We start from the raw sequence: 26,298 nt of genomic DNA on the forward strand, positions 1-26,298 counted from the left end.
TGGTATATTTACACAATAGGATACTATGCAGCTGATAAAAAATTAGGAAGGTTTACCTATGTATGCTTGTGACAGAGATCTCTAAAAGATAGCACTTAAAGAGAAAAAACACTGTGGACTCTGGTGATAATGATGTGTCAATGTAGGTTCCTCAGTCTTAACAAAGGTACCACTCTGTGGGGGATGGTGATAATGGGAGAGGCGGTGCATGTACGGGGGCGCATGAGGGAAATCTCTGTACCTTTGCTCGATTTTGCTATGAACTTAAAACTGCTCTAAAAAAAATTAAGTCTATTAAAAAGAAAGAACAAAGCACATTATAAAGCATTACATAAAGTACAATCCCATTTAGGTAAAATATAAAGCAAAGTAGAGATGTGTATAAATGTATATAAGCAGATGAACAAAAAGGGGGCTGAAAGGATAAAAGAACACACAAAAAAGATGCAGTACTTCCTCTGGGAAATGGGACAGGGACAGGGAAGAAGATACGGTGAAAAAAGACTTTAACCTTTTATTTTACGTACTTGAACAATGTTTGAACCGGGTCCAGAGTAAATGCAGTCTTGTATTCCTTGTGCAGGGGAAAATGCACAAAATGCTACTATAACAAACAATAGACAGGATCAAAGATGAGCTAGGTGCCAGTCATCTTTAAGCCAAATGCTGGTTCTGAGAACAAACGACCTCAAATTATGTTTGAAACTAGAATTTTCTATTGGTTTCATTAAACCCATAATACAGAGTCCTACTAGAATGTCACTAAAGTAAATTAAACAGGGTTGGTTTAGTTTGTGGTTAAACTAAAGACAAAAATGCTAAAACCTTAGCATAATTTAAAATTATATATATATATCTCATTTATTGAAATATAAAGATCTTCATTTACACGTTTTAAAACAAAAACATGAACGGGGCAATTTGTAATACAATTGTATCGGTAGACTCTTCCTATCGAGTTAATTCTCCAACATTCACCACACCACCGTTTTGGGAACATTTACGTATTTTTCTCTTTATTATTTCTAAAATATAAATTTTGGACATTCAAAAGTGCAACAGTTAATGTGCCTGTGGGGAATATCACAGTTAAAAAAATATAAACAAAGGCAGTGATACAGCTTGTCATAAATGTTTTGGCAGTATTCTCCAAGTCTATATAGAAATACATATATACATATTGATGTATAACATCATTTTATCTCACGTCCCTCTTCACAAAAATAGGACCATTTTGTACAGATTGGCAGACCACATTTTAAGGACATCATCAATCGTTTAAAAAGTCACAAATTGTGTTTCTCAGGCCAACTTTGATTGTCTTCATAAAAATAGAAAGCAGGAAGGATTGACAAATTTTCATCTGGGGTCTTTGCAGGAGGCCAGAAAGGAAACAAATCTGTCACACACTGAAAACACTATTTAAGAGAGAGAGGGAAAAAAATGCAGCCACATACAAACTCAGGTGACAGCATTCGTCAGGACTAGATCCTGCTGGTCTGAGAATTCTCATCCAGCCTCATGATGTCATGCAGGACTCAAAGGACATCAAAATGCAAAGCACCAACAGAAGGAGGCTGTACGATAAACAGGGAGCGATAAACAGAGTGCTTGAGCTGTGATCCTAGAAACACAAACGTATTTCAAGTCTAATTGGCTCTACAGAACCTAGTCAGGTTTTCTTTTTAAATTGGCCAATCTGGCTCAGTCTTCACACTTACCATGAAAAAGGTGGGGCTTGCATTGAGATTACACCAGTAGGTAGTCAAGTACCTTGTTATTGCTTCTACATCTTCCAAAGCATCACCTGCCACGAGTACGCACAGTGATTGCAGTAATCACAGCCCATGTTTCATTCATATGGTGTTAGCAATTAAGTGGTATCGCACAGAATGCCAATGAACCCACAACAACCGGTTTGACAATCTGGATGGATGTGACAATCTGTCCTCCCCTCTAACCCCAAAATATCAGTAAAACTTAACAATTTTTTCACCAAAATAGTGACCTGGTCATACAGAGACTTGGTACACTGACTTGCATCATTTTTGTACATGCCTTTTGGCGGGAAACTGGTGGGGAGGGGGTTCAGTTCCCCATGCAGTGAGATCTACTAAACCAAGACTTGGCTTACTCAGTCTCAGCTAAGACTGTGATATTAAATTAATTAATTAATTACCAGATATATGGCGTTAAATGTCACTGACCCAGAGCCAAAGATTCAGATGGAGGCTTCCTACATGGTTGATTTCTATTTCAAATTATTTTTTTTCCCATGGCAACTTCCTGTCATCTGCGCCGGTGTTCCCCAAATCCGGCTGATCAGAACAGCCAGAATGTTTATAAAAATACAGGTCTCTGCTCCCCCAGACCTAATTAATTCAGAATCTCTCGGATGGGGACATAGAATCTCATGATTCTGGTTGCCAGTTACATATGGGGACCGAGGATCCAGGCTATGGCACACACAGCCTTCACTGAACAATGCCTTTATTGTCTCAGAGTTCCAAACTATTTCTCCTGGGGGTAAGGAAGGGGGCTCCTGTTCAGGGCATCCTTCTGACTTTTTCAGGGTTTGCAGAATTAAAAATATCTATGTGTTGAGATCCACCAGAATTATCACCAGGCATGAAAAAAAAAATCTCTGCAAATCCAGTCTTTTTGCTGATGACTACTTTTTCCGCTGGGTAATAATAATGAGAAGTCACATTAGGCAGAGACTCATGCCTTAATATTGAGAACATTTAGGATTTAGGGGTTTTGTTTATTTATTCCAAATCGCATTACTTCAAAGGGCAGTTAATTGCTTTTAGTACAATGGATTAGGAAACTATTCAGTACATAGTTAAAAACTCTGACTTGCTGGAAGACACTACTCTTACTTTGTTCTCTATGTTCAACTAAATTTAATCCACTAAAGCTATAACCATATTTTATAGAGAAACATGTTATTTAATATAAATGTCAAAAACTGTCAAACTTGTCACCTACTTAGTAAGGATTTTTTTTAAATTGTGCTTTTTCTGTAGGGAAAACGTGTTACATATTACACATTTAGCGTTACTGATAACAGTAGCATGATTATAAACGTAGATTACAATATGAAAATGAGTTGTCGGGCTTATAAATGACCCAAATCTAATAAACAAAGTTGGTTAATTATTATCTTTTATCTCCTCAACACTAAAAAAAAAAAAAATGTAAAATGCTATAGTACCAGTACCTTTTAAGGTTCAAAAGTGGTTTTGCATGTACTTCATAAGAAAGTCCAACAGCAGCTGATACCAGGTTTCAAGCGTGAAGTACATGGGTGGACTGAGTGGTCTCTCCAGAAGTCCAGAGAGGATAGTTAACACAAATCAAAACACATCCTTGGTTAGAGTTATTTACATAATTACAATGCTGGAGTTTTGCTGCAGTAAAAGTTGTGTACGTTGGAATCTCACCAATGCCCCTGAATCGCAAAGTTTGTCTCCTGTGGCCCGTTATTTCCTTGTCCAGCTACCTCCATACTTCACATGCCAATGAGATGCTACTGAAGCATTGCCAGAGGCCACAACAAAAAAGTTCATTTCAGAATATCCCATTCATTCGTATTTAGAAGGCTCCCTGAGGCCCTTGGCTGGGAACTTCTCTTTACACATCATCCAAGTCCTCCCCTCAAACTTTGCATTGCAGTAAAGTGGTTTTCTTAAAAGGATCCAAGTTGGTTCCAGGAGTGGAAGGTCCCCTCCGAATCTGCCAGTTACAGGAAGCTGTCTTCCACCAGGTCCGAGGAGTCTATGCCAATGTCGTCCATCATGTCGATGTCCTCGATGGTCTCATCCTCTCTCTTGATGAAGGTAGAACTGCTGGAACCTGTCTCAATGGCACTCTCTTCAGAGGTCTGCGAGCTGGAGAGGGGAAAGAATAGAAAAGATCACAGTCAGACCAACTAGACCATGGGGGCATTTCCAAGGTGGCCCCCCAAAGGCAAAGGAGCTCTTTCTGCAACATCCTTTGGCATTCAAACCCAGGCTACCCAGCTGGGCAAGATTTTGCCACCAAGCCAGACGCAGCCCCCATCACACTGCAGTGGGCCTTATGGAAAACCCAGATCCACAGGTCATCTCCACACTTCAGCTTCCCTTCTCTTCTGCCAGATCTTCCATCAAAGTTGCTAACAAGCTATGACAATTTCTGTTTTCCCTACTCAACCCCAGTGGAAGAGAAAAGAAGCAATGCCCGATCAAAAGGCCTGGGGAAGAAAAAGCAGAGGGATGAAATTGGGGCAAAGTGCAGCCGGGTCAGTCACTTGCTAGCCCTGAAAGCTCCTGAACGTCCAAACTGTGATCTCAGGATTTCACCCCACGCCCCAGGAATGCCCTCCTTCCCCTCCTCTTACATCCAATCCCCCCTTGAGTCCTAAAGGCCCAGGTGAAGGCTCTTTACTTACTAGAGTAGCGTCTGAGAAGGGAGTTCTAGAGTCAGACAGCCTTAGATCTGGAATGGTCCACCACTTACCAGCTGTGGGACTTCACACAAGTCCCTTAACCTCCTGAACTTGTTCCCTTGCCTATAAAATAAGGTGACAACAGTGCCTGACAATATTCCAGTTTGTTAGGGAGGTTAAATACAGCAGTAAGGCAATAACCATACAGCACTGGGCAGAGTACCTAGCACATAATAAGTGCTCAATAAATGTTAGTTATGATTATTGTTGCTGTTATCCCAACTCTGAATTTGAATAGGGCCCGGATAGTAGATGATATCAAGGAATAGTTGTCAATTTTCTCATGTGTGGTCATGCTATTATGGTTATGTAGGAGGGTCTCCTTATTCTTAGGAGACGTGTGCTGGAATTTCAAACGATTTTGTTTCAGGTGACTTAGCGAGAAAAAAAAAGTATGATACACACAACACCTACCATATGTATGTATATTATATATATAATATATAGATAAAGCAAATGTGATACAGTGTTAACAACAGCTAAATCTAAGTGGTAGATATATTCTTACAATTTTTCTGGACACTTAAAATTTTTCACAAAAATTTTTAGAAAATATTCTCTAGCGTCTCCAGACTGTCACTATTGCCTGTCTTCCCTTCTCTGAACTCTTACTCTCTTACTGTTATCCTGCCCGGTGTTGCTAAATTTTCATGTATCTCTTTTAGCTCCGAGCAGATTATCACCTGCTGATAGGCAGGACCACAGCTTCACCTCCTCATGGCGAGGCTGTAGCACCATGCTACACACACGGCATAGAAACCATACCATCAGCTGGGTGGCCACGTGACAGAGTCTCACACATGCATACCAAAAAAGAGGCTCTCTCCCCTCCTTTCCATATCAGTTTCCAAGCAGAGAACCAAGCCTGGCCAATAGAAGCCCATGGGAAACAGTCTGCTACCCTCCACCGTGGGGCCCCTGTGGCCCAGAGAGCTCTTAGAACCTATGGGGCTACTGGACTGAGTTCCCCTTCATAACCCTCCAGATTGGGCCCTTCCTTAAGACTGAGCTTTTGCTCAGTTCCTAGTCTGTACTCCACCTTCCCTCCCCACTTATACCCTGGTCCTAAAGCCTCACTGTGAATCCTAGTCCACTTGGCTGGTCTTAATAACCATCTAGTCCTGGCAGCCTCTCTCCCCAAGAGGCCAAACCCAGTTCCTGGGACCTTGGCCAATGGCTGGACTGTGGGCACAGAAGAAGCTAGCTTCCACCAAGACTCAGCACCACATCATCCTTGCTGCTCATCAGGCTTCACGGACGGGGGTTCCTAATGCTGATGACTGGGCTTATTTCTGGTTCCCAAGCCACAGTGCTCATCTTGTAGCCCAGGACCTGACTCCTGATAGGCTCTGACCTAGCATCCCCAAGTCCTCTACAGCAAGGCCCTTTCTTTCTCAGGCCCACTCGCCTCCCAAGGCCAAGCATCCTGAGCCTGAGGAGGGTGTTCCACAAGACCACCATGCTCACTCCTGCCTGCCTAGACCCAGAGCATCCCAGATCTGGAATCCCCCATCTTTTATGGGCTGAATTGTATCCCACCAAATTCATATGTTGAAGCCCCAACCCCCAATGTGAAAAATGTGGAGACAGGGCCTTTAAGGAGGTAGTTAAGGTTAAATGAAGTCATAAGGATGGGGCCCTAGCCCAGTAGGATTGGTGTCCTTATATCCTTATAAGAAGAGACACCAGAGATGCACACACAGAAAAAGCCCATGTGAGGACACAGCAAGAAGGTGGCCATGTGCAAGCCAAGGAGAGAGGCCTTGGGAGAAACCAAACCTGCCAACACCTTGATCTTGAATTTCCAGCTTCTAGAACTGTGAGAAATTCCTGTTGTTTAAGCCCCTTAGTCTGTGGTACTGTGTTAAGGCAGCACAAGCTAAGACACTCACCATCTCAGCCCACCTGTCAGGGCCACAGTCTCGCTGACCTAGTGTAATCATTTGGGACATATTTTGTGTGATTCAGAGAAAACCAAATGTATCACCCTTACAGAAGTCCCAGTTTTCTAATACAACAACTACCTACCAACTAGAATTGCTCTCTCTGTGGAATACATGTCAAATTCTGAAGTCCAGGCTTCTGTACCCCTAGAACAGTTCTTGGCACCTTTCTTATGTTATTTATCCCAAAGTGATTTTCTAACTTTATTTAGAAGCAGAACCCTTTTTTACAGTTGAAATATTCAGGGCCCTCAAACACAAAGTAACCAAATGGATGACAGATCTGGGATATAGTGAGCGCTCCAAGACCCACTGGTCAACCTTCTTCCCACCCCCAAGAAGTTCTACAAAAACTACCCAAAACTTGGAGAAACACTGTTTACTAAAGGAACATAAACACATTTAAAAATTGTTCTGAGCAGAGGATAAATAGAAAGGTAAGTCAGACAGCCCACTTTTCCCCATCTCTAAATCTCATCACAAAAACAAACAAACAAAACCTATATTTTTAAAATTACCTGGTGCATACACATAAACAAGGGCTGTCTATATCTTATACCTAAATTGGTTGAGAGAGGTCACAGTTATAAGCCTCCAAAATAATAATGTCATGTACTTCTGCCTAAATATTCATATGTATTCAACTGAATGAGAAAGAGACAGCAATATCCTGAATGAAGAGAGAAAGAGAGAAACTCATAAGCAACTTGGACCTTGAACCTGGGGCCACTATCACCACCTACCTTCTCCTGCCTCTGTCCAAGGGTTATGCAAAGAGAGCAAGGAAGTGGGGCATGGCCCCTCCCCCTGGACCATACAAACCAATGGTCCTAGTGCTGGCTGTGCATTAGCATCACATTGGTAGTAAATTAACGGGTCTAGGTATGATCACCAGTGGCTGCTCTTGTCACAGAAAGAGACAACGGTACAGCATGTACCTCCTGTACACAGCATCATCTTTGAAGCACACTTACCAAAAACCTACTGAGTCAGATCAAGCCTCTAGACTAACTACCAATTTCCAACAAATATAGGAGACAGAAGCATATGATAAAACTCACAACAGTAATGCAAGCAGCAAAATTCTGAATGTGGGAACTCTACAGGCAAATGCTCTGATATTTACACAAACAATACGCAAGGGGGCTAAAAGAGGCAGAACGAACTTGTAGAGCTCTATCAACCAAAGTCAATGTGTGACCCTTATTTGGGTCTTGAACAGAACAAACTAAATGTAAAATAATATTTATGAGAGAATCAAGGAAATTTGAACACTGACTGGAAATCTGATGCTTTTAACTATTTATTGTCCATTTGGGGGGTGAAATAATGGTACTGCAGTTATTTTTAATAACTACAGTTATTTTTTAAAATAGAGCCCTTATCTTTTTGAGATGTATGCTGAAATATTATGGATGAAATGATATGATGTCTAGGATCTGCTTCAAAATAATCCAGAGGGAAGTGGTAGAGGAGGAGTAGATATGGCTATGCAAGCAGACAGGTCATGGGTTCATCAACACTGAAGTTGAGTGGTGGGTACCTGACAGTTCACTACACTGTTTGAATTATGCACGTTAGAAATCTTCCATAATACAAAGTTAGAAAGAAAGAAAGAACAAATCAGCCAGAGACTGCTTGTGCCTCACTCCCAGAGATTATCATTTGGTGGCCTGGGTGAGGCTTGTATAGCAGTAGTTATCAAATCTCCCCAGGTGGTTCCAACTTGCAGCCAGGGTTTAAAACCGCTGATGGGGACTTCCCTGGTGGCGCAGTGGTTAAGAATCCGCCTGCCAATGCTGGGAACGTGGGTTTGAGCCCTGGGTGGGGAAGATCCCACGTGCCGCAGAGCAGCTAAGCCCGTGTGCCACAACTGCTGAAACCCGCACGCCTAGAACCCGTGCTCTGCAACAAGAGAAGCCACCGCAATGAGAAGCCCACGCACCACAATGAAGAGTAGCCCCTGCTCTCCACAATTAGAGAAATCCCAGGCGCACCAACAAAGACCCAACGTAGCATGAATGAATGAATGAATAAATGAAACCACCGATGTAGCGTCAAATAGCCCAGTACAGCCCGCCTCTCAACTTTCTCCTCGGTCTGAATTAAGAAACTAAATAAGAACACAGCAAGAAGGATTTCTCTGGTGGTCCAGTGGTTAAGACTCCAAGCTTCCACTGCAGGGGATGTGGGTTAGATCCCTGGTCGGGGAACTAAGATCCCACAAGATCCCACCCACACGCTGTGGGGCCAAAAAAGAAAAGAAAAAATCAGTAAGAGAGGCTTATATTATTTCAGTAATCATAGTTGCTGTGTCAGTTTGATCAAATTACTTGAGGACTTAGGTCAAAGGTTCTCCATCAGGGAAACATGTCCCTTCCTGCCCCAGACCTCCACCAGCTCCAGGGAGCAAATATAGGCAGTACACTCTTTGACATTGGTCTAAGCAATATTTTTGGACCTGTCTCCTCAGCCAAGAGCAACAACAACAAAAATAAACAAATGGGACCTGATCAAACCTTTTGCACAGTAAAGGAAACCAAAAACAAAATGAAAAGGGAACCTACTGAATGAGAGAAGCTATTTGCAAACAATACGTCTGATAAGGGATTAATAACCAAAATACATAAAGAACTCATACAACTCAAAATCAAAAAACCCCAAACAATCCAATTAAAAATTGGGCAGAGGACCTGAATAGGCATTTTTCCAAAGGAGGCATACAGATGGTCAACAGGCACATGAAAAGATGCTCAACATCACTAATCATCAGGGAAATGAAAATCAAAACCACAATGAGGTATCATCTCATGCCTGTCAGAATGGCCATCATCAAAAAGACAAGAAATAACAAGTGGTGGTGAGGATGTGGAAAAAAGAAAACCCTAGTACATTGTTAGTGGGAATGTAAATTGGTGCAACCACTATGGAAAACAACATGGAGGTTCCTCAAAAAATTAAAAATAGAATTACCATACGACGCGGCAGTTCCACTTCTCGGTATTTATCCAAAGAAGATGAAAACGCTAATTCGGAAAGATACGTGCACCCCAGTGTTCTTAGCAGCATTATTTACAATAGCCATGATATGGAAGCAACCTAAGTACCCATCAACCGACGAATGGATAAGGAAGATACGGTATATATACACAACGAAATACTCAGCCATAAAAGAGAATGAAATCTTGCCATTTGTGACAACGTGAATGGACCTGGAGGGTGTTATACTTAGTGAAATGAGTCAGAGACAGATACTGTATGTTTTCATGTATATGTGGAAACTAAAAAAACAAAACAAATTAACAAACAAAACAAAAACAGACTCACAGAGAACAAACTAGTGGTTACCAGAGGGGAGAGGGGCAAAGTAGGTGAATGGGATTAAAAGGTACAAACTACCAGTTATAAAATAAATAAATCACAGGGATGTAATATACAGCACATATAGGGAAATAATCTATAATTTATAATAACTTTATATGGTGTATAATCTATAAAAATATCAAACTACTATGTTGTACACTTGACACTAACATAATATTGTAAGCCAACTATATCTGAGCAAACTAAAAAAAAAAAAAAAAAAAATTTAAAGAATCATCTGGGAAGCATTTTCAAAACTAAACAGACCCCTGGGGGTTCTGCCACTGGCTCCCCCAGGACAGATTCAGCACCAGGAGGGCCTCACAATGGGGCAATGGCTCCTCCCCTTCAGGTGCACTGGGGGAGGGGAGGGGAGAGAGCTCGGCGGGAAGCTGAGGTCTCGTGTCTACCTGTGTCTGTTCCTTTTGCCCAGGTCTTCCTCTTCAGGAACAGGGTCAATGTCAGGCAGAGGGATGATGTAGCCACTGTCTGCGCTCAGCCTCTGCTCGTCAAGGCCACCCTCCCAGTCCTTCAGCTTGTCCTCCTCGTTTTTGTAGGTGACGCCAATGTACGCATTGTCGGAGTCCACGCGCATACGTGCCACGGCGGGATGGTCACTCTTCAGGAAGTCCAGGTGGATCTTTTCATAACTCTGCAAATGTTCATTTCACATAGTTACTCAAGGGTTACCGATAGAACTGCAAAAAAGGACACAGATGCTCAGAGCTTACTAGTTTTTAACTGTTGACAACTGAAGGAGAGTCAGGTGTTAACTGTTCCCCAGAGATGTGTAACATGAAGAAAGGGCCACCCGTGGCAGAGATCTCCTGCTGGTAGGTCTTGAGATACCAAGAACCCCTTCTCAGTCAGTAGCTACAACTGTGTCCCCAAACGCACACACTCCCTTCTCTGGGACTAGCATGGACCCTTCTGGTCCGCATCACACAGCCTCTCCAGGGCTTGGATGGGTCCCAATAAGAGGTGAACAGGGCTTCCACTGGGAGCACCACACCAGAAGTCTTCCTAATCCCCAAACACTGGAGAAATGTAATTCAAAACTTAGGGACCATTGATCTAAAAAAGACCCCATTTTCAACAATAGTTCCAGTCTGTTCCCATCAACACAATTTCACCAACCAGAGTGTCTCTGACTTTCCTATCGTTAATTTCCTTCCTTCCTTCTGCCTCACATATGGCAGTTGTAAGGGGCAGTGAGATAATCGAGAAACAAAAGTATTTAACTTCCAGTTCAGCTAACACTGCTCTTCCTCGAGAAGAAGGAAGAGAAGCAATAAGTATGGAAAACCTACATGGTGACTGAATCTAAGAAACTGAGTTTGTTACACAAGTGTGTCTGGCTTTCCTTCTCAGCATCTCAGCAAAAATTTGTTGCATTACTGTATCCTGCTTGGTTCCATGAAATTACATTTGTTCCTTTGAACAATGCTTCCTATTCCACAAAAAAACCAGCTGGAGCCACAGATAACAGCTGAGGTTGTTCCTTCCAGTCGGCTGGTAAAAGCCAATTTCGCATGGATTTAAGTGCATTCAAATTAGCGATTTAATGGCTGTGGATGCTCTGAGACTTCTAACTGCACAGAGGCTTCAGATACTCAAACATATGGAGAATGAAGTGCTTACAGGTGTTGCACACTCAGGATGAAAGGGAGCCGTGCAGGAAGAGGAGGGTTTCTACTCATCATTGCTACCAAGGGCCCAGGGAGCACTCCCTGAAGCCCCGGCCACTGGATCACACAATCTTTTTCCTCCTTTGAAAATGCTCCTTTAACGTGGTGTTGAACAGTACTGCTTTCCTGTGCAATGACCAGCTGCTGTCTCCTCCCTTTGCCCATTCCTTTCCACTCACCCATCTTAAGAGGCTCAGACAAACCTTTTTATATTGTCCGGGCAGCAGATTCTCCACAATCTCACTCAGGTGGTAAAAGGAGGGTCTCTTCTCTGGCTCACTGTTCCAGCACTTCACCATGATCTCATAGCTGGAGAAGCACAGGACTCACAGTGGGCACAGGGAGGAACGTCAGGGCACCCCCTACCCCCATAGACCCACCGGGCATGAACACAGGCCCACGGGATAGCAAGGGGGGCTCACACTTCACTGGTGGCGTGGTCAGGCTTGGCCATCCGGTACCCACTCTTGATCTTATTGTAGAAAGTAGAATCCACCATCATGCCAGGGTAGGGTGTACCACCTGAGGACCCAAGAAGAAAATGACCAGGACTGACGAGTGTGTGGTACACTGTTGGAACACTTGGCACCTTTAGAAAATGTTTGGGGATCCCCGCCTTGAAGTAGCGGTTCTTCCAAAGAAATTAAGTGTTACCATCTGCTTGATTTCACAGCCTTGCCCAGTGGAAAGTCATTTCCATCAGAAATGTTCACATAATTAAGGCAGCAGTCTTGAAATGTCTAGATAATTCTCTGTTTGTCACAGAATACGAGACTCAGTTAAGCCACACACTTGGGTGACCCACAGTGACATCTATGGAGGGATGAACTAGGGTCGAAAAAGGAGAACAGGCAGGGAAAGCCCTTTACTGTCACATCAGGACAATAGTGGATTCATGAAACATTTCCCATTTTTGTGGCCAAGGCCAGGTCAAGTTTAGTTTCCTTCCAAAACTACTCCAGGACTCCTCTGTTCTCCGAGCTTCCATTACAATTTTAAATCAGGACCACACAGCTTATCATTAAATGTGTAAGTTTCATCTCCCCAGGAGAACTATCTGGAAGTCAGGGGCGTGAATCACCCCGTCGCAGGGCCCTCACCTGGTAGCTCGGGGCACCTGTGTTCTTCAGTAACCGGTACCTGACTTACTGAATGACTAGAAGGTTTCTCTCCTCCAGAATGATGACCAGGAAGGGAGTCACCATTCCCCTTCCCTCACTGCACTGCTTTCACTGAGTGTCCATCACCATGAGGTGAGGGAGGGCGAATCCCCACTGGTGAACCCACTTAACCCAAAGTCCAAGGTAAAGAAGCAGCGGGTGAGTGAATGTCATCAGGAGGATTTCCAGTAGGAGACAGTCCCTCTGATGTAGCTCAGAGGAGAAGGGGGGCAAAGGCCAGGGGTGAGGGCACAGTTCCCCAAGACCCCTTCTCGGTCTGCTCGGAAACACACTAGCCGTCGTAAGTGCACAACATGTGAATCGGCTGCAGTGCACCTGACCCACACTAGGTATCTTAACATTGTTTACATCCTGGAGCTTGGAAAACACAGCATCTCCCTTCCAGTGTTGTTCCAGAACAACCCAAACAAGCAGAGATGTCAGGCCCATACCGAGGGAAAAGATCTCCCAGAGCAGAATGCCGTAAGACCAGACGTCGCTCAGTGTGGTGTAGAGGTTGTCGAAGATGCTCTCAGGAGCCATCCACTTCACCGGGAGAAAGGTCTGCAGGGAAGCGGGGAGGACGTTAAACCCAGCATATGCAGCTGTGATCTACAGCAGCAGGAATAGAAAGGGGCCCTCTCTGGGCTAATAGCTTGCACTGGCAACCTTGCCCCACAGGAGTGTCTCTTTAGTTCACTTCTGTACTCTCGGCACTCAGAAGAGTGCCTGCCACCTAGTGGGTGCTCAATACGTATCTAATGAATGATGGATGGTCACTGCTGCCTCTTACACCCTTCCAAGGAATAACATGCCAAGATATTTAATCCTGAATTTCTACCCCAAAAGCGTGAGCCCTGAATGGACCTGTCCCCTATTTTCAGGTCTTCCTAGGAACAAAATTAAGACCAGACCTAGTGACCCGAGAGCCAATTACATCTTTGAACTATAAGAAATAGTGGGGAGAAGGTTCAAGTGTAGGACAGAACGACTGTCTTTAAGGAAACTGTGCCTCTAAGATGTATTAACTCAAATGGTTTTAACATTTTAGGGGTCGTAGACACCATTTGAAAATTTGATAAAAGAGGTGCTCTCCTTGGAAATAAATGCACAACTTATGTATTAATGACTAACACTTACGGGCTGCTTTGTACGTGCCAGGCACTGTCCCAATAATTTCACATGAATCCAGTGATCTAATACTCCGCAGCGACTCAGGAGACAGGTACTAATGTCACTTCCCTGATACAGACGGGGAAACCGAGGTACAGAATGGCCAAGTAACTTGCCCCAAGTTCCCACACTAGTAGGTGCTGGAGATGGTGCTCACACCCAGGGAGTCTGTCTGTAGAGCCTGTGCTTTTCGTACTGACCCCTGGAGCCCGTTCATGAATGTCATGGACTCCGTGTTAAAAATCTGGGGCACTGAATGGCTGGAAGCAACACCTGCTTTCAGAGATGCAAGTGAGGGAGGGCGAGCACGCCAAACAAGGTGAGAGCACGTACGCTGCCTTTTGACACGTAGTTCGAATCATGCATGATGTCTCTGGCCAGGCCAAAGTCACAGATCTTCACGATTTTCCCTTGCGCCAGGAGGACATTGCGAGCGGCCAGGTCCCGGTGGACACACTGCGCAGAAAGGGAAGAAATGACGGGGAGTGTCAGTCCACCTGCGCTAGACAGCATCACCCCTGCAAGACTGGCCACTTCACGGGGGCGCTTGGAGCTGCCTGGCACACAGCCTCAGGGAGGCTGTCCTGGCATAAAGAGCTCCCCTCTCTCAGGCTCTCATCCCAGTCCCTCCCGAGAGGGACAACGCTCTGGAGAAAAGTAGACACCTGATCCTGTTGGATGCCCCGCTCTGCTTTGGGGATGAGGAAGAGAGAAGCAGCCATCGCTACAGGCTTCTCCACGATCTCCCTTCCACGCTCACCTTGCTCAGATCTGTGGCCTGGGTCTAAAGAAGTCTCTGTCCCCCGAATACACTTACATTTTTTGAAGCCAAAAACTCCATTCCTCGGGCAACTTGATAGGTAAAGCTCAACAAATCCAACAAAGTAAGGCCTTCTGAGTTATCATCCGAAAGGAGGTTTTTGACTTCTGAGTCTGCAGGAAAGGAATTAAGTGTGTTGGTGCTGGCGGACAGCATGAAACATCACGCACCTTGATACTCCCGAAGGGCTGGGCCACTCGGCAGACTGCGGAGGCTTGTCCAAAGAACACACTTAAGATCATTTTGTTATAGTTTCTAAACCTCACAGGGGGGTGTGTAAAATATGCAAAAGTGCTCTCTTTAAAAAGAAGTACATCTGTAGAAACATATACCTGGTTTAAGTATATATATATAAGTATATATGATTCCATAAGGACCAGTATCGTGGGTTCTCACACATACTTTGTTGTTTGCCTCCCAAATTTCTTTTTTCAATCTTAGTTAGCAAATCACCTCAGCCACTTTAAACACACACACACACACACACACACACACGCAAATCTTCCGTGAGGAATGTACACAAGGGCTCTTTGAAAAAGCAGCTTCTAGGAATTGCTTTTTTTTTCTTTCTAAAGCCACCTTCATAGTACTTGGCTTACTTTGTGAATAAAATTAGCCACCAGTCCAACTAGAGGTAGCGATCTTAAAGGTCAGTGCCAAAGACTTTGCGCGTAGTTCCCTTTCTTTGTAACTTGTCCACTTTCCCCAGTTGGTCCCCTCTGGAAGGGTCCCAGGGTTTTCGAGGAAGGAGGCAATCTAGGCCAGCAGTTCTCAGCACTTTTTGAAAAGGTTCAGGCATGTGAAGAGTAGCTGCAGCCCTTCACATTTTTCCAGCCAGAAAGCAATGGTCTGCCTGCCAACTGGGCCTGGGTTGAGCATGAATCAGGTTCCCCTGACATCTAGAGCCACGTCCAGCCTGGGAAGCAACGTAAACTATTTTTAACAATCCAGGAGGGGAGAGGAAGGACTGGTTCCGACAAGTCTCACTGGCTAATCTTTTAAAAGGGCTTGGAAGTTTACCCAGTTGGCAATGAGATGTGAATGGACCTTGGAGCTGCAGGAGTGGAAAATATTATTCTGTACTGCGCTTTGCAGAACAAGCACATTCTTTTTTTAATGACTGTACCTTTCACTTAAGAACGCTGAAAGCATCCAGAGTACATTAATGATTTTCAAGACAATTTCCATGACAGCTCAACACCTTTTTGCAGGGACCAACGGGAGGTGTCAGTAATACAAGATTATGGAACAAGGCATCATCAGATCTATCTAGCAGCCTCCTCCCCACGCCAAGCCTGTGATGAGAGTAGAAGCCTGGAAGGACCACCCCCCAGCAGATGTGGGGTGGTCCATCTGCTATGGGCATCAGCTAGGCTCCCTGGAGTTTACAGATCAGTTCAACCCTGCCACATGTTCATCTGCTTTGAAAACAAACGGATCTTCCTTCAAACGACATTCAGTAGAAAAACCCAACACCCTTGTCAGAAAATATAACCTCAAATTGTCCACTTTCCAGTTTCTAACACAAACTGGATATTAGCAAAGCTAAAAACAAGGGCTATTGGACTCACAGATATTAGAGATTTATATAATTAAATTAAAAAAATATATTAGGAACCAATATAAGATTGCCAGCTTTTAATTGGTCCAAGTAAGGGTACTGAGAGAAAACATCAACTACCACCATACTTTCATTTGAAGAAGAAAAAAAAACAGTCATGCTAACACCAAAAAATGCATATCACTATGTCAGAATAAACAATTCTTTAAAATGACTACATTTTATAATGTACATTACAGGGATATAATGTACAACATGATCGATATAATTAACACTGCTGGATATTATATATGAAAGTTAAGAGAGTAAATACTAAGAATTCTCATCACAAGGAAAACAATCTTTTTCTTCTTCTTTTATTTTGCATCTGTGTGAGGTGATGGATGCTCACTACACTCACTGTGGTGATCATTTCACGACGTTTGTAAGTCAAATCATTATGCTGTACACCTTAAACTTACACAGTCCTGTATCTCAATTATATCTCAATAAAACTGGACAGAAAGATAAAATTAATAAAATAAAATAATTACATTTAAAGTCTGAAAAATTTATTACATTAGGTCTATCTTTATTCTTTTTCTTTTTTCAATTCACAGGCCACAGACCTTCAAAAACATGTCATAGACTCAGGTGTGCAGATCTGCAGTTAGGAAGCATGGGGCCTGGCGGTCCTACTTACCAGGCCTGCTCAGCATCTTCTGAGTATTTTAGGTATCATATTAAACCACTGGAAGATCACAACACCCAAAGCATAAGCAAAGACACGTTTACCTAACATGGATTTCTTCTTATATGAGGCTGGGCGATCATACAGCGCTCTCTGGATGTCTGAGTACTTAGAAACCTCTTTCCTTTCCAGCATGGGGACATACTGTGTCGTGTCAGCTTGCTTCATGTCCATGTAGTCACCGTTGTTTTCAAAAGATAAAATAACGTAACTGTAAAAACAGAAAAAGAAACCTTAACCGGGCTGTCCTCTGCAGTGATCGCCCGACATTCAGTAGATGATAACTAGGTACCCACCACGTGCGAGGCAGCGGTGGCCGTGGGGGCGGCACAGGGAACAAAAGCACAACCACCCATACCCTTCACGAGGGTGGTCTCGTCGGGGGGCTGAGCATCAATCAATGATCACACAAACACATGGACCATCTCAACTCAGCTGTGTCCGTCTTTATTCTGTTTTTCAGTTCACGGGCCACAGACCTGCACCACATGACCAAGTGGCTTGGGCAGACAAATCCTGCTACTCAATAAATTTAGCACCAATTTGGTGTCCATTGCGTAAATTAATATGAAGTGAACTCACGTCCTTTCTGATCTTACAGAACTTTGTATCTACAGAGATCTTTTTAGCCACTTTAGACTTCTGCAGTGGGGATCGTCACTTCATTGGCTTGACTGAGAGGCACAGGGTTCAGCAAGGACCAGTATCTCAAACTTAGAAGTTTCTCACAAGGTATGAGTACTGGGGCATCCCTGGCCAGAGATGCATTTAGAGGTCTTAAGTAGAACACACATAAACAGCAAACTGGTTCCCAGAACTATTCCAACCCTCACTCTCACTCAAACCTATCAGCAAACCTATCCTGGTTCAAAACATCTGCAGACATCAGGTATCTCTCAGCACCATGTTACAGGATGATGGAGCCTGGTAGTTGACTCTAAGTCTTGCTACCTCCTGGCACTAAATCTGCAGACACGGTCTCTATCAGGACATGGGTTCTCTCCACTGGTGAAGCTCATAAGACGATTCACAACAGCGTCTCTCTTCGCACCTACCTTCGTGTGCTTTCGTCAGCAGGGTTCAATCCAAAAATGTCCAGCTCTTTCTTTGGCTTCTCTGGGTGGCGGCTCAAGAAGCTGTCCCTATTCTTATGCAAATAGTTGACCAAATCCCCATAGAAGCAGTACTCAGTGATGATGTAAATGGGGCCTGTGGGGTCCAAAACCAGTTGGAGGTGAGCATGAAAGTGAAGAACAGAAGAGCCATGAATTACACTGTGTCTACACTGGTAAGAGACGCTGCTCAAGAACAGTGAGCTTCCCTCAATAGAATCTAGTCAACAACTCCATTCAAGGAAGGGACTTATATTTGCTGGCATGTGTGGGAATTTAAAAGCCTAGACAGTCTTCACAACCGTAGTGTTCTAGGAAAATCCTCACTCTCAGGTGAGCAAGCCTACCTGACTTGGTGCAGGCTCCCAGCAAGTTCACAATGTTTAAATGCGGCCCCAGGTGGGTCATTATCTTCAGTTCGGACATGAGGGCTTGTTTTTCACTGGATCTGGCTGTGGCTATTGAAGAAATAGATCACGTATCGGTTCAACTAAACTATTTACTACCCAGAAAAAGCCCCAAACATGGCTAATCCTACGACTGGACATCATTTTATTTAACAACAGTCTAAAAGAGAAACAGTGACTCAGTCTAGATGCTAATAACTAATCCCTAGTCTTCAGGGTAAAAAGAAGCCACTAAAAATAACTCTTGGTTTTCCAACATATAGGCAACAAGAACAATCTAAATAAAACTAACTGACAAAAGAGTCTAAATATGCACAAATCCTAGAATCAAAAGAACCAAGATCTAGTCCTAAACTTGGCATTTACTGGCTGTGTGATTTTGAGCAATTTACTTAATATCTCCATGTTCAAAAAATCCTCAGAAAGGGGCACTTACGTTTTAGCATCTTCACTGCTACTTTCATGACAGGTTGGGACCGACTTAATCCATAGGCAGTTCCTTCAACCACTTTCCCAAATGCACCAGAGCCCAGGATACGACCTGTGGGCAACCAGCACCATCAACACATGCAGAAGCAGGCATCTCATCAGCTTCATTTACCGCGGCCAGCGCTCATGGGTACACAGCTGGGTGGTGTTTCTCCCATATGGAGGAAGCATAATGATTCCTCCAAGTCATCATGTCAAAACCAGAACTGAGCCCACAGGGAAGGAAATTAGTATAACTGCTTTTGTCAAATAACATTTGCAAAGGAAAGGAAAACACAGGCGGGAAGAAGGAGGGTGTAGCCCTCGCTGGTGTGAGCACTCTGTCTACCAGCTGGAGAACCGGGCCAAATCGTGGGCTCTGTGGCACTTGCTTTCTGTGGCTCTGGCCCAAACCTCCTGGTTCTCTACCCTTCTGTTTTCCGCACACAAACAGGGCCATCTTTTGCATCAATAAGCCTTTATCCACTGGCAATACTTCAGTATTCAAGACATCACGGATTCTAAGCGGTGATGAAGACAACTTCGGGCTGGCTCCCTTGCTGCCTGTTTCTTAGAAAGACTAGGAAGGGCAAAGGCTAAACATGCCCTAGGAGCACAACACTTTGCCGCACGCTGGGAGATACAAAATGAAATGGAAGCTCTGGTCCCCACTCTTAAAAGAGCTCACAGTCTAAAACAGATGTTTCTGCCAAGCCAGGGAAAGACTCGGCTCATAAAAGGGCACTAACAGCCAACACTGCCTGTGACGGCATGTCTGCACGGCTGGAAACTGTTCCTGGAAAGGTACTGCTTCCCTAGCAACTTGACAATACACAGAAGCAGAGAGACACAGGACTGCCTCTTGGTACGTTAGGGATGTTGCCCTTTTTCTCCATATTTTATTACTTTTGAACTTCCCTGAGCTCCTCATCCCTTTCTGTAAAACAGGGGAGAAAATATAATAAAGAAAGCTTCGTTCCCAGGTATAGGTATGTGAATAGGGTGTCTTGTTTGATTTCAGTTTAAGTAACTCTGTAAGAAGACCTAACTTGGCTGTATTTTGGAATGAGACAAGTGGATAATGTTGCCTCTGGCATCTCTGAAGTACATACTGTTAGAATAGTCATGATGATACAACCTCTAGCTCTAACTTTCATTTGTCTTTGTCCTGTTTTCATTCATTCAGAGTGTGATTTTAAAAAAACCAAAAAAAATTCCCTTGGACTAAAGCTTCATGTTCTTGGTCTCAGCCCAAGATTGAAATATTTGAAAAGTCTATGATAAGCTGGCTTGATGATTTTTACATATTTGTTTTAAAAGGAACCTATATTTTTATATTCTGTATTTTAAAGAAGTATCTAATAATCCTCAGAATGTACTGAGTCAAAATATATTTTCCGATTGTCCTCATTCATTTCTCATCTGTTCCTTTTTAGTTGTAGAACTTCATCTCATTTTCAATTGGTGTCATTTCCAAAGCAAAGCCACTTTGATGGGTATCTTTGGCAGGCCGCCTCATATTCTCTTCTCCCTTTGTAAAATGTTCTTTAACCGTAACTTGCTAGGGAAGGAGGTAAAAACAAATCATTGCTGTGATTCAATTAACTCATTTTCAAGAGAGAAAACTATTTCTGAAAGCCAATTTCTAATGCTTAGCTTTTACTAAGCACAAGCGCAGATCCTTTATTCCTCCACAGGCCTGTAAAGAGTAAAGTTGCGTACAAATCAAAGGGAGTCTTGGGAGATCACCCCAGTAGGAGCTTACCAAGCACTAGTCCATCTCTTGGAAACTCCCATCTCGAGTCATAAGGCAGTTGCATCGGGTCCACATAAATATATTCATGTCCATCGGGGCTGATTGATTCAATGACCCTCCAACGAATTTCATACCTTGGTTTCTATAAATGACCAGGACAGGTAACTGGTGAATTACCAACGTCCGAATGTACCAAAGCTTAACCGCAGCAGCAGAATGACTGGACACAGTAGGATTCAATAACGTTCACTCATCATGTTGTTACTGAGCTCCTTCTCTGTGCCAAGCCCTGAACTAGGTTGCTCTTCTTCTTGTTCTTATTGGTTTCAAATAGTTTTAGTTCTTTAAAAAAAAAATATCTACCTGTTTCCAAATGACAACCAGGACAATGAGTGAGATGATTACAATCACCAACAACACCAGGACTGCGGCCGCCACCGTGAGTTCAGAACGCAGAGCTAGAGGACGAGAGACAGAGAGAGAGAGAGAGAGAGAGGCACGGTGGAGAACTTGCACAAACACGCGGGAGGGCAGGAAGGCAGGGTGGCTGTTTCTGGGCCAGAAGTCTTTCACTACTGGTGGAGAAGCATAAGAGCTGCCAGGCTTATTTGGGGGATGGGCAAGACCATCTCTCAGTTATCTACACGCATGAAACTACTCCAGCTCTTCCCTTAGAAGGGAAAGGGACAAAATTCAGTTGGGAACAAAATACTTTCCCCAAAGGTCCTCCAACATTAACCTTCTGGACAAAATATGAATTGGAATATAAATATTAATAAGTGAGATTGAGAGCTACCATTAGTAGCATAAGTTTAGAACGTAAGTTCAGAAAATCAAGTTCAGTTATTTTGAAAGGTTGCAGTTTACTTATATTGCTTTTGGCTTCATTGATTTTTTTTTTTTTTTTTTTAAGAATTCAACCTGTCTCAACTGTTATGAAGAGCAACAAGGAGGAAGACCCTTCTTCCCCATCCTCCATCCCCACACGCTCAAAGAGACTGGGTAGCTATACGGTTAGACAAGCAAAATGCCGAGGGGCCTCTGCACAATGCGGTTTGGGATTTGAATCTGAAAGAAAGGGCTCCCACAGAGATGCCCAGAGAAGGCCCATTAAGAGCATCCGGAGCTGCATTTCCACCGAGGGACCTTCATTCCTACGGGACCCCATCTGGGATTCAAAGTTCCGCTTGAGAGAGGAGGGGCTCGGCTGCTGACTTAGCGTTGTCCTGACCCACGAGCTACTCACTGGGAGCCACCAACTTCAGCTCTCGGCTCTCCACCCCGAGGAGATTCTTGGCCAGGCATCGTACTGCAATGGTCCCCTCCACTTTGGCGAATGTCACTTGGCCCTCCACCATGCTCCTGTCTCGGGGGTGGACCTCCGTGATGATGTTTGAGGCATTGTTGGCCAAAACCGTCCATGAAGTTTCGTTATTACATCTGGAGATGGAGAAAAAGGGTATAGGTATAGAGCCAATTACGGGGAGTCATGGGGGTGGGTGGAGCAGTGAGAATCATCTAAGACGGCAAGCAGCCCTGACTTTGTCTGCATTTGGGGGGCTACGGGTCGATTTTCTTATTTTATGTGCAGATTAACATTCAACACCTTGTTCTCCAAGAGAGAATAAGCTACATGTGGGTATTCAAAAGTTAACTGGTTACGAGGACAAGGCAGAGATAAACAAGTTCAATCCAACAGAACTACCCATCCCAAGCCTTGAACCCATGAGCAACCTGGACTTCAAGAATGTTTAACTATCCCAACGTCCCACCCCTCCGAAAAGGCCTGCTGTCCTCCCTTCTCTCCACCCACACTGTGAGGACCCCCTCAGGTGTCACTAGGGTTAGACCTCGAGACCAGCTCCAGTCTGGATCCAAGTCTGCTGCCTTGTGGCCTGCGGGGGGCGTAGGTCTAGGAGTCTCCGTCTCCAGGAGAAGCAGTGAGGCTTCTGAGCACAGCAGTCACTACAGGTGGGAGTGCAAACGTGCTGCTCACGTGCCCGTCGGAGAGGGGTGAGGGATGGGGGCTGAAGGAGGGACGGGTACCTTAACTCCCGCCACAGAGCAGGTAGTGAGAAGTCACCTGGGCAGTACCTTCATTTATTTTCACGTGCCAGTCTAACCACCAAATAACATTCACCACAGATGAAATGTGAGATGAAACTGTGGGCCAGGGTAGTAAAAATCCTCTTACAGCAGTCCTTTAGATTCATGCTCTTTTCAGATTAGAGACCCTTTGAGGATCTGCTGAAAGCTGTCGACCTTCTTACAGCTACTCAAGAACACAGAAGTGCACCTGCGTGCATGCACGCCTGCACGCACACACACGCGAGGTCCGTGTTCGGAACCCTATCTTGTAGTTTATGAGACTTAGGCCAACTAAGAATCACAAACACAAAAAAAAGGGCCAGCAAAAGAAGTAAAATGCACTTGAGGTCCTTTGTCCCAAGGAAGAAACATTCTGACCACAAATGGAAAGGGAATGTGTGATTTCCATACTTCTTAATATCCTTGCAAATCATCCACTCAATATCAGGAAGAGGGGTTCCTTCAGCTGTGCATCTCACTGTCTGGCCCCCATTAGAGCCATGGTGGTCGTCGACCAAGTCCAGAATGGATGACGGAACTGCAAGAGGTGAAAAGAAATCAGAATTGAATGGTTCGTGTCCCAGAACTTCTGGGAATTACGAAGTGGAATTCCAAGAGTTCAGAACTTGTCCGCGTGACATTCAAACCCACAAATCAAGCAGCCACTGAGTCACGAGCACAGTAACAGTCCAGTTTGGACAGACCCACTTGGGTGAGAGCATGGTCACATTTTCAGTGATTTGGCATTTATGCCCCGTGGTGATTTAAATCCTCAGTGAAGAAAGCAAAAAGCCCCTGTGGTTATTTGGCTTGAAAGGCAAGAAGGCTCTTAAAATTATATTATAGCTTGGGAATCATCTAATGGATTCATCTAAATGGTAAAATCTAAAGCAGCATTTACCAAAGTGCATCTATGGGGTATTATTAGGTTTTGAAGATGTTTTTTCAACCTGGGATCAAATAATTTAGAAATATGCCGATACTTGTATCATAGATTGACTGTGAGGGTCAAATGAGCCCACCCAAGATAGTATGTGGCCCAAGGTAGGTGAGTAGGTTCTGAACCAGGATGTAAAGACTTGGGCACTCCTTTCTGGGAAGGGCCACTGTACGAGGTCTACAAGGAAAGCAAAGCAAAAAGGCCAAACACTCTGGAACAATCTAAGGTCATCCAGACCAAAAAACATCATGTCACTCTTCCCAGACCACATTGAGAAGCAGATGGTAAGGAAGCTAGTGGAGCCTAGGAATTCCCAAATTATTCCAGACTAGCCTGGAACCTCCCAGAATTATGTGGATTTGTAAGTCCAACAAAGCTGTCCCTGACATGTGACATCTACAGTCCCTGCTTCTCCCCTAAAAGGGCTGCTTTTCCCTCCACGACCTGGGGGAAAAGTGCCAGGCTCTCCTCGGGAGACTCTCAGTCACGCATCCACTGAGCTGGCGTTATCTTTATACGGCCCTTACATACCTTGAGTTAAGAGTTCAAAAGTATAGCTCTTCACATCGTCTTCATTTTGAACTACAATAGTATAATGGCCGCTGTCTTCTTCCTTAGCTCGGATCAGCTTTAATTTGCTTCGATACCTTAAAAGTAAAGGACTTTGTTTCAGCAAGTTGTAGCCAAATAAATTCTAATCATTAAGTAATAACCATATTCAATTCGAATTTTGTTTTTTGTAAAAAAGTAAAAACATCTTTTTCTCTTGTCCGTATCATCGCTTTTCTGGGATTTTTGATACACTTTCTACGCACTGAAGGTCTGAGTCATAGACACTTAATTCTTAAACATAAGACGGGACAACCTGAGATGAGCAATGGCTTATGTGGCTACAAGAGCAGTCAGCTCTGCTAAGGCCAGACTTCTAAATGGGAATAAACCCACCAACTTTCCTTTTTTTTTTTTAAACCCTTGATTTTTACCTTCTAAAGAAATACTTGCTTCCCCTAAATATTCATCATTTGAGTGATTAGCCAAACAATGGAACATCCTTGGAAGAAAGAATGAGGACACTGTCTCTGTATCAATACGAAGAGGTCACTAGGGTATAAAATTCCTGCTTGCTTGTATTTGCTTTAAGAAACTCTGGAAGGTTTCATAAGAACCTAACAAAACTAACAAAAGTATTCCCCTGCGGGTGGAGAGGAGGGGGTACGGAGGAACACGAGGACAGGAGTGGAATAAGCTTTCTTACAATGCACTGTCTTTAGGCTTGAATGATTTTAAAGCACAGGATTCATCTTAAAAAATAAATAAATTAGAGAAACATAGTCCTTCATACTTCACTAATGGGAAGTTTCTCCAAAAGGTTTCTTACACGTACAATAAATGACATTTGGCCACGAGTGTGTGTGTGCGTGCACGTGTGTGTGCGTGCATCTATAAAGGAATGGCCCATTTGACTGTCATTAACAAAAGAGCACAGCGTGATAGGCTTCCCTGGTGGCGCAATGGTTAAGAACCTGCCTGCCAAGGCAGGGGACATGGGTTCGAGCCCTGGTCTGGGAAGATCCCACATGCCACAGAGCAACTAAGCCTGTGCGCCGCAACTACTGAGCCTGCGCTCTAGAGCCCACGAGCCACAACTGCTGAGCCCTCGCGCCTAGAGCCCGTGCTCTACAACGAAGGGCAGTCCCCGCTCGCCACAACTAAAGAAAGCCCGTGCACAGCAACAAAGACCCAACACAGCCAAAAATAAAAATAAACAAATTTATAATTAAAAAAAAAAAACAGTACAGTGTGGAACTGTGAGTGAAAGGAAGGTGGAGTGAGAGGAAGAGCACTGGTCATGAAGGGAGGAGATCTGGGGCATGACTGAACCTCTCCATGCCTCAGGTTCCTTATGTGTAGCATTGGAAAGCTGTATGCAAGTGTCATTTTGAGAATTAATTACATGAAATAATCTATAGGAAAGCATTTCAGAGGCTCCAAAATACCCTGCTAATGTAGAGTCTTCTAGCCCAAGACGCCAGGTGCTGGGACCTGTGACGGGAGCATGCTGGGCTGGCTTTCCCTCTGCCACACCACACTGGACACACTCTGGAATGGACTTCCTTAGAGTCCCCTTAGCAACCCTGGCTGCCAATGACCAGACAGTCTTTTGTCGTTCATTTTCTGCACTTGTTCAGCCAAGGAAGCTGGTGGATCCACTAGTTTGTTTGTTTTTTTGGTTTAATTTATTTATTTATTTTTGGCTCTGTTGGGTCTCCGTTGCTATGCGTGGGCTTTCTCTAGTTGCGGCGGGCGGGGGCTACTCTTCATTGCGGTGCGCAGGCTTCTCATTGCGGTGGCTTCTCTTGTTGCAGAGCACGGGCTCTAGGCACACGGGTTCAGTAGTTGTGGCTTGCAGGTTCTAGAGCGCAGGCTCAGTAGTTGTGGCTCACGGGCTTAGCTGCTCCGCAGCATGTGGGATCTTCCCGGACCAGGGCTTGAACCCGTGTCCCTGCATTGGCAGGCGGATTCTTAACCACTGTGCCACCAGGGAAGCCCGGATCCACTAGTTTTAAGTAAGCCAGACACCCCTCCATCATATGCAT

General features: G+C 44.1%; 1 protein-coding gene across 1 annotated transcript in view; it reads right to left on the reverse strand.

Moving 5' to 3' along the window:
• Positions 1 to 517: 517 nt before the first annotated feature.
• PDGFRA (platelet derived growth factor receptor alpha) overlaps positions 518 to 26,298 on the reverse strand; it is a 50,878-nt gene continuing 25,097 nt past the window's right edge. The window contains exons 10-23 of the mRNA XM_024746657.1: positions 21,920 to 22,113; positions 21,037 to 21,131; positions 20,683 to 20,815; positions 18,886 to 18,990; positions 18,390 to 18,500; positions 17,986 to 18,139; positions 16,975 to 17,141; positions 14,637 to 14,752; positions 14,153 to 14,275; positions 13,099 to 13,210; positions 11,909 to 12,008; positions 11,690 to 11,795; positions 10,209 to 10,450; positions 518 to 3,893 (exon numbers count right to left, since the gene is read on the reverse strand). Coding sequence (XP_024602425.1) covers positions 3,746 to 3,893; positions 10,209 to 10,450; positions 11,690 to 11,795; positions 11,909 to 12,008; positions 13,099 to 13,210; positions 14,153 to 14,275; positions 14,637 to 14,752; positions 16,975 to 17,141; positions 17,986 to 18,139; positions 18,390 to 18,500; positions 18,886 to 18,990; positions 20,683 to 20,815; positions 21,037 to 21,131; positions 21,920 to 22,113 — 1,906 coding nt within the window. The 3' untranslated portion in view covers positions 518 to 3,745. The remainder of the gene's footprint in view (positions 3,894 to 10,208; positions 10,451 to 11,689; positions 11,796 to 11,908; positions 12,009 to 13,098; positions 13,211 to 14,152; positions 14,276 to 14,636; positions 14,753 to 16,974; positions 17,142 to 17,985; positions 18,140 to 18,389; positions 18,501 to 18,885; positions 18,991 to 20,682; positions 20,816 to 21,036; positions 21,132 to 21,919; positions 22,114 to 26,298) is intronic.

Source organism: Neophocaena asiaeorientalis, unplaced genomic scaffold, assembly GCF_003031525.2.
Source record: "Neophocaena asiaeorientalis asiaeorientalis breed wild unplaced genomic scaffold, Neophocaena_asiaeorientalis_V1.1 scaffold19, whole genome shotgun sequence".
NCBI classification, from domain to species: Eukaryota; Metazoa; Chordata; class Mammalia; order Artiodactyla; family Phocoenidae; genus Neophocaena; species Neophocaena asiaeorientalis.